The 8934-nt window shown below is 39.3% G+C and overlaps 1 protein-coding gene across 2 annotated transcripts in view; it reads left to right on the top strand.

The window, feature by feature from the left end:
- The window catches only part of LGR5 (leucine-rich repeat containing G protein-coupled receptor 5), a 56234-nt gene extending 49373 nt beyond the window's left edge, over positions 1–6861 (top strand). For both annotated transcript variants that reach the window (XM_010139196.1, XM_010139197.1), the window contains 3 exons: positions 3261–3406; positions 4376–4459; positions 5771–6861. In XM_010139196.1, coding sequence (XP_010137498.1) covers positions 3261–3406; positions 4376–4459; positions 5771–6861 — 1321 coding nt within the window. The remainder of the gene's footprint in view (positions 1–3260; positions 3407–4375; positions 4460–5770) is intronic.
- The last annotated feature ends 2073 nt before the right edge of the window (positions 6862–8934 follow it).

The following is an 8934-nucleotide window of genomic DNA, read 5'->3' as shown; positions in this document are numbered from 1 at the left end:
TACACTAGAGACCTTGAGATGGGTCTCAGAGGTCAAGAAGCAAGTACCATAAGAAATCATGAATGGCTGAGGCTGAGCTTCTGCCATAGTTTCTCTTTCCTCACTGACTTTGCCCATGTGTTGAAGCAGGTGACAATTCTAAAATATCTGAAGGTTCTTTGAAAGAATCTAAATGCAAGAAAATGGATTACTCCAATCTAGCAAATATATAGTGATGTATATACCATGGCCTAGAGGCATAAGAGGTGTGGCAGTAGTCCTAACACAGTCCGCTATTCAACTGAAATATGTACAACTAAGATTTTTTAATTCTTCTATTAAAATTACACTTTGTGTGATATTTCCACCAGTAAAATTACGTACGTTGCTCAAATGCAACTACAGTGTATTTAGTTTGGGTGAGCAGTTAACAAGAATGTGTCAGGCAGTAGCATAAGTCTTAAAGAAAAGGTATAAAAAGTATGTTTAATTTATCTAGAGTTGATTAACATCAAAATTATAAATTATATCCAGTTAGGAAAGAATGAGGTTAAAAGCTGACTTGGGGTTTGCAGGACTTTTACCATACATCAAAATGAGGCCAGGACTTCACACAGGATCACTGCACAATGTGTGCAGCGCCAAACTTGGAACAGAGATCTAAAATAACAGAATTTCACCCTTTGTAATTGTTTGAACTAGACACTGGTTACGACATTAAAGACAAATTCCTGTATAAAAGCTTCCTGCTCATCTGAATAGGTCATTGCTGTTCAATACCCAGACACATTAAAGAGCTGAGCATCCTCTGCCCCACCTCCAGCAGCAGTAGAAGAATGCTCCACGGAGCTGAGCCCAGCCTGCTATGGCAGGGTTTGAGGTAGTAAAGTCATGCCGCCAGCCACTCCCTCCTTCTTTATCTGATGCTTTGATTCAGAGCTGTAAAGAACTCGGTGATTTGCTCCATTCATCATAACTGTGCCTTCCCATTCACCATCAACCCCACATCTTTATGAGGTGGAAAAGGACCTTGTGTTCTCTGCTGCTAAACCTGAAAACAGAAAAAACAAGAGGCATTCCTTGCTGCAGGAAAAAAGTTATCAAGTATACGGGTATCATCAGTAAGATAAGCAGTACATAAAAATAAATTCAGCCAGTGTTTCTAAAAGAGCTTAATTTGACAAAGTCCAGATCTAATCACCCACATCAAATAAGCACCAGCCATAAAAAGGACTGCTTCCAGCACTGAATAGCTGGAATTTGCTTCCTTTTTTTTTTTTTGTTAAACATAACTTTTGCAAGAAAGAAATCCCTCTCTCACCAAGAAGCTCTGATAGTAAGTTCTCTCCATTGCAAAGTATGTTTTGTCCTCTGTGTTCTTGGTCCCAGTCAATCTGTGCTTTGCACACAGATTCAGAAGCATTTACCAATTTGAGGCCTATATGTATATCCTAGCAACCGGGGGAAAAGGAAAAAAGAAAAGAAAAAAAAAACAGGTATAAGAAAGGATGGTAGAAAGATCCTTGTTCTTTAAAGATAATTTAAAAGCGGTGGGTATTTTTGGCTACTTCATTGAAGTAGTGGGCCATTACAATGTGAGAAGTCCAAATTTCTAGTGTATGACAGGGCAGCAGGATGGTAGAAGCACCACAGCATCTGGAAATGTCTCATTATTAGGCACACAGAGCTGTTTGAATAACCAGAGAATACTTTTCTGTCAGTCCCTTAAGTCTAAAATGTCCACTAGCTGCTCATTTCCCTAACTGTATCGAGAGGTAATTTTCTTATTTTAAAAGATGGCATGTACAGAAATGAGAACTTACATACTTAAATCTGCTGGCATGAGGTTGCTTGGTAGTTAGATTTTGGTTATTCTGTACTTTTACTGGAGTTCCTTAAAAATACCTTATGTGCCTTTTTTTATTGTGTAGAAGGGTATAGGTTATTGTTGCTAATGCCTAACAGAAATGAAGTGTATTGAATCTAAATGCCCCAAAATGCACTAATTTAAAAATCACTTTAGAGCTTAGGGTTCTGTTTGTTCCTCTTTGCACCAGCCTTTTGGCTAGCACACAAGTTGTAAGTGCCCTTGGCACTGGGCCTGATTCAGACTGATTTCTTTGCAGATTTCTCAGGGGGTTAAAGGTTGCTTGGAACATTCATTATGTTAATTTCCCTGGTTAACCTGTTGAAAGTAATCTTATAGGAGGATCTAGTTATATTCCTTTTAAGTTAAATCAGAATAACTTCTATTCACCTCCTTGGTTTTGAGTTGGGTTTTTTTTGGGGGGGGTAGCGGGGCTTTCGGAATTAAGGTGAGTTGTTAGGTTTTACTATGTATTATTGACAAACTGGAAATAAATTATCTCTGCTTCCAAAGCATAAAATATATCTAAGGAATAGAAGAAGTAGTCTATAGAACTTGAGTATATGTAGTTCTTCAATTCTACTCCAGAATTTGCACATTCCCAAAGGAATTCAATTCAAGAATGAATTGAAGAAATGAGCAATTTTCTGACAAAAGAACCCCCCAGAATCATTAGAACTCACTGACCTATACTCAGTTATGTGTTAGGAATACCAATGATCTTAAAAGAGTTAGGAATGAGCATCCAGTGTCCTGCAATGACCATGTTCATTTCTAAGACAATTAATAAAGTAAAACCTTTCCCTCAGTGACATCTGTTTTCACACACAGTGCCTTTCTGATTCATTCATCTGTTGGTTTAGAACATTCCTTTCTTGATTTTCTTTTTGGCATCTTACCGTGAAGAGTTGGACATGGAAAGAGGTGGATGAAGTTTGAATTCCAAAAGATCTCATTCTTTCAAAACTGGAGAAATTCCATTTGGCAAGTTACATTTTGGTCTTGCATGTTAGGCAGGTAGATGCAGTTGTGATCTTTGGATCTGTTTTTTAAAAATAAACCATTAAGAGAGTAATGGTTGAGCTACACTGTAAAACCATTCTAAATCATAAAATGAAAGTACAGCTCTAAAGAAACATTCACCCAACAGAGAGGCACACGTTTCTCCCACTTCCATATCACCTGTGAAAATGCGTAAGAAAACTTCATTGTGCCATTACTAAAATTAGCCTAGAAATCATCTGCATTTCTGATGTGCGATTTTATTTGTCAGTCCTTATTTTGCATTTTCCTGTCTGATTTTTACCCCTAGATGTTATTATTTCCAGTTCACAAGTTTCTTTGTGCTAACAGTAGAGGAGCAGTACAATCCAGTAACTCTGGTGGTAAACCAGGCTTCCTGATTCTTCTACAGGGTCATGGAAATGCCTTATGCTTATCAGTGCTGTGCCTTTGGAGCTTGTGAGAGCCACTACAAAATCTCCAGCCAGTGGAACAAAGATGAGAATAGCAGCATTGACGATTTTCACAGGAAGGATGCTGGCTTGTTACAAATTCAAGGTAATCATCATCTTTGGCTTTTAAATCTACCCGAAGGCTGTGAGCAGCCTGAGATGTTAAACAAATCCAATACTCTTTTACAGTCACAGAGGCAGCCTCTACCCCTCTCTTGCCCGATAATATGTTAGTCAAGCATTGCTATGCTTAACAAACTCATTTCTTCAGGTCTGCCTTTCAAAAATCTCACTCGCTCATCTTTCTGTCCAAATAATGACTATAATAATGTGGAAGGTAAAATCTTCCGTTTATGTGAAAGTCAGGGAAGCAGTGCTGGTATGTAACCTCATGCAGGAGCAGGCCAGCAAAGATACAGCTTTTTGCCAGCTTGGAAGTAGCAACTCATCCTTTGCTCTCGTGCTGCCCACGTGGTTCAGGATGAGTCACAGAGCTTATGTGGCTACTCTGGCATAGCTGCCAATATTTTTTTCCCCAGCTATTCCTGGATAGGTGCATCTGCTCTCCAGGACGAGAAGACTACTGTATTTTTCTTCCCCATCAGCACAACCTGTTACATAGGTGCACACATACATGTTATACCATCCTGCTGCTTTCTGTGCTATCTCCATTCCTGCGAACCAGTCTCAGAGTTCAGGGCTAGCCCCAGCAAGAACCGCGCCAAGAATACATAGTAGAGCGATGACATAGAAACGTAGGAGACACTGGGTTAGTTATTTGTAGCCATGCACAACAGCGGAACAACAGCAACTCCTTCCTAGGCAGTCTGAAAATTAGGTAATAGAGAACGTACCTGTAAGTGTTTATTTTCAGAGAAGTGATAGTGCCAACTCTTTTCATAATCCTGAGTACAGCAACTCAAAACCAAGTAGGCATACATCTGCTTCTGCTCACAGTTTGGCAGGCTAAGGGACAAGACCAGGCCTTAAATACCACAGATATATTTGCAATTTGTACTAAAAGAAGTTTTCCTGAAAACTGAAGTTTCAAATCTGAAAATTTTCTCTACCACAGATGAGCGTGACTTTGAAGATTTTTTTCTTGACTTTGAAGAGGATTTGAAAGCTCATCATTCAGTGCAATGCTCACCTTCTCCAGGTATGAAACTGCCAGACAGATAGGAATCCAAGCACAGTATTAGCAGATCTTCTAGATGCAGAACAAACTCTGAATCTGATACTAGCACAGTAACATGATGATTTGCAATAATTTGATGAGATTAATATGCATTGCGCAATAATATGAAATTTTGCATTGAAGTCCAGAAAAATATTCAGCTACTAAATTCACTTGAGTGTAACAAAAGTTTTACCCAGTCCTCAAGCAGACCCTTACTCTGTGCCACTTTTCACAGTGATTGATCCCGTTATCAAGAGAATGAGGGAGGAAAGACTCTGTCCTTTGCAAAGCTAAAGTAATTCTTCCGAACTTCACTGGGTTATTTTACACTTGAGCTTCCTGAACAACACACAGTTTAGTTCAATGTTTAGGAAATACCAAACAGTACTGTATAGATGTACCCAGTCCATCACAAAGGACCCCCAGCACTGTAATTTTCTTTATAGAACACTGCATCCTTGGCTTCGCAGCATGGCAGAAAGAAAAAGAAATACATTGATTGAAATGCAAAGCTACAGGCCACAAATTCCACTGAAAGTTTGCTTTAAGGCAAGGAAGGAAACATATCTTCAGAAGGTGTCTTCTAGCACTAACATCCATGCTCATAAGTTTTGCTTGCTTGATTCAGCAACATTTTGCGTAGCCATTCTTTTATTGTGAAACATGAACAGAAAATCCCAAGTGACAACTAGTATTTTAGCATTCATTCCAAGCCAATATTCTTGTTTGTAACATCAAATAATAATATTTTTTTAGAAGTTACATGAAGAGGATTAGAAAGGGCAGGAAGCCAAAGAATTTAGAACCATTTGACCATCATATATTCTTTTATGGCAAGTGCATCTGTCCACATCCATCACAGAACCACATTTAACCTGGACTCATTAGCAGCCTGTCCTAGTTTAGTGAGAGCTATCTTTTTCAGCTTTTTTCACACACTGACAAACATCACAGCATTTGTTGAAACTATAGACTGGACATTCACATTGTGCTTGTACTGCTAGGCAGAAAAAGAAACCCACAGACTGCTCAGGTTGAGGGACAAAGACGCGTGTCCACCAGTAATGCAACATGCAATATGCATTTAGCAGCCTGTTATCAAGGTCTCGGATTACTCCAAGGGAAGAGCAAATTTCCAGCTCCCCTTTTGGACTGAAATTCACTGCTTGGCTGTGCTGAGAACCTGCAAGAAGCGTGAAATTTAATGTCTTAGAAAGTGCAAATTTTTTTTTTAATTTTTTTTTTTAGTTTACATGAAGTTCCCTTGCCCTTTTTATTTTGTCATTTCAGGTCCCTTCAAACCATGTGACCATCTGTTTGGTAGCTGGCTGATCAGAATTGGAGTGTGGATCATAGTGGGTTTGACCTTTATTTGCAATGCACTGGTGTCTGCTACAGTTTTCAGATCTCCATTGTATATGTCCTCCATAAAACTTTTGATTGGTTTAATAGCTATTGTAAATGCTTTGATGGGTCTGGCCAGCGGAGTACTGGCTAGTGTGGATGCATCAACTTTTGGAAGCTTTGCTCAGTATGGAGCACAGTGGGAAAGTGGAATTGGTTGCCAAATAACTGGCCTTCTCTCCATTTTTGCTTCAGAGGCTTCCATTTTCCTGCTTACTCTAGCTGCGCTTGAACGTGCGTTCTCTGTAAAGCACTCTACAAAGTTTGAAACAAAGTCCTCCATTGCTAGTGTAAAAATTGCCATTTTCTTCTGCTTTGTGTTGGCACTTGTCATTGCAGTGATACCACTCCTCACAGGGAGTGAGTATGGGGTTTCTCCACTTTGTTTACCACTGCCCTTTGGAGAACCTACTGCTATGGGCTACATGGTAGCACTGGTATTGCTGAACTCCCTTTGTTTTCTGGTAATGACTATTGCTTATACGAGGCTCTACTGTAGTTTAGAAAAGGGAGAACTAGACAACATTTGGGATTGCTCTATGGTCAAACATATAGCCTTGCTACTTTTTACTAATTGCATCCTTTATTGCCCTGTGGCCTTCTTATCTTTCTCCTCCTTACTAAACCTCACTTTTATCAGCCCAGAAGTGATTAAGTCAATACTGCTAGTGATTGTGCCACTTCCTGCATGTCTAAACCCACTCCTTTATATATTTTTCAATCCACACTTTAAGGAGGACTTGGGAAGTCTGCGAAAGCAAACTTTGTTATGGAGGAGGTCAAAACATGCTAGTCTGATCTCTGTGAATTCAGAAGACATAGAAAAACAATCTTGTGACTCAACTCAAGCACTGGTAACCTTCACAAGTGCCAGCATATCGTATGATATGCCTACTAGCAATTCACTAATGCCATCATCTTACCAAGTGACAGAAAGCTGCAACCTTTCATCAGTCGCATTTGTTCCATGTCGCTAGTTCCAGTGGCAGTACAGAAAATACCTATGTTTACAAATTTTTTAATCCCAAAAGTAAGCGTGGATGTGTGCACACTAGCTAGAGAGTGCCTCTGCATTATTGTTACACACATCAGAAAACAGACAATGACAAAAGTTGCAGCAGGCTGAAAATCCAGTACTTGAGCCTTCTCAGCCTGCTTCCGAAATGCCGAGGTGAAGAGAGAAATGGAAAGCTGCTGCAGTTTGTGCAGTTGTATCAGCTGCTCCCGTTTTAAAGTAGCACTACTCAGAAAGGGCATCAGTTGTTCAAGAGCAAAAATAGCACATTAGATTGGTAAGCTTTTTTTTTCAAAGCATAATGTGATTAGGTTTGTTTTCAGGCATTGGGGGTTTTTTTTCTGTTTATTTGGTTTTAGCAATAGTTTTTCAGTGCCATGATTGTTTTTATAAGCATCTGTATATGACCTTCATTTGGCAAGATATCTAAGTGGAAAAATAGTCCTGTTCAAGTCCTAAAGGTTTCTGCAGAATAGATTTTGATGAAGATCCATGTTTGATAAAGTCGATTTAATAGTTTGACTGGCATTGGGTTTGGTTTTTAGAAGTCACCTGACATGACACAGCATTTTGAATTGTCAACTAAACCTACAAAATTAACATGGTTTGAAAGAAGTTAATCGAGATCCTGTTAAGCGCTTAAAATGTAATTGTAAATGGCAAGCCATCGTCACATGGATATTTTTCTAGTGAGGTTCTGCATAGTTTGGTCCCGGATTGCTACCATGCCAGTAGTATTACTCACAGAATTACTGCTGATAAAACTGGCAGATGACTCCTAGAATTTGAGGGTGGAAAATGCTACACTAACAGTCATCAATATGAAAAGACTGGCCTGCTGAGGGCAATTAAAGGACACCAAAGGCACTCACATAAAAACATGCATTTAAGGTAATTTGTCTAGGAACAAAAACTGTAGACCTGCTCATGGCACAATCTCTGTCCTGTGGAACAGTGATTCTAGAAAGCTCATGGTCACCAGTCAGCTGAAGTTGTAGAGGCCACCTTATCCTTTGACAAGATAAGGCAAGTAGGAGCAAAGAGGCTGTATGATCTGTATTCTTAGCACTGATGCAAGCACTAATGGGGTATTTCAAACAGTTCTTGCATTCACATGCTGTAAAGAACATTATGAAATGAAAAAAGTCCTAAATTTAAAGCAGCTTAAGAAAGAAGTGATTTGATCTCGGTTTATAAGTAGCTACTTACAGGAAACAGAAGTTTGGGAGCTGAGGACTACTTACTCAAGAGGAGAAGACTCTGGTAAGATCAGCTGGAAGTTGACATTAGAGTTATGCAGCATAGAAATAAAGGTGTGAATTGTTGTCAGTGATGGTCATTAGCTACTGGAACTATCTGTCACCAAAAATCTCTAAATTCAAACTGGATATCTTGCCAAAAAAACAGATGTATTGGAGCAGCTATTGGAATTCAGGGATTTCTGATGGCTTTAGTTTAGGAAAAGGTTAGATTAGATTAACAGAGTTCTTCTCCGGCTTTAAATCTGTTAGTACTTTGCTGAATCAAGGCATGTATGGTTTACACATCAGAAGCATCCCAGTTAAAGAGAAGAGACTTCAGGTCTTTGCCAAGTCTACTGTCAAAATATCTCAGAGACCAGAGCCACCTTCACTTCCCTGCAATGTCAATCTGTGACCTTGGCCAAGCCATCAGGGGACCTTCCAGTATTCTTTTCTCAGAGCTGGGACCTTCTGCTCAAGTGAACTGATAATTTAAGGCACAGAAGTGCACAAATTTTGTTGTTGTTGTTGTTGTTGTTGTTGTTAAAAATAGCTCCCTGAGGAGTAATCGTTAATAGTCCCGTACACGCTGCTCAGTTATCGGCCACTCAACTTCCAGGTTAAGGAGACTATTTTTTTAATATTACCAAGATTAAGCTAGCCCAGTAATTAAAGTAATCAGTTACAGATGATCTCTGTTGTTCATCTGTTACTGTATATAAAACTTCTGGGACTCAGAGGATGGATTTTCACAATGAAGAATTTGTTGCCAACAATGCATATGCCTTGATTTC

This window comes from Buceros rhinoceros, unplaced genomic scaffold (assembly GCF_000710305.1).
Source record: "Buceros rhinoceros silvestris isolate BGI_N320 unplaced genomic scaffold, ASM71030v1 scaffold47, whole genome shotgun sequence".
NCBI classification, from domain to species: domain Eukaryota; kingdom Metazoa; phylum Chordata; class Aves; order Bucerotiformes; family Bucerotidae; genus Buceros; species Buceros rhinoceros.
Note: the sequence above shows the minus strand (reverse complement) of the source record. Positions and strands in the feature narration are given on the sequence as shown.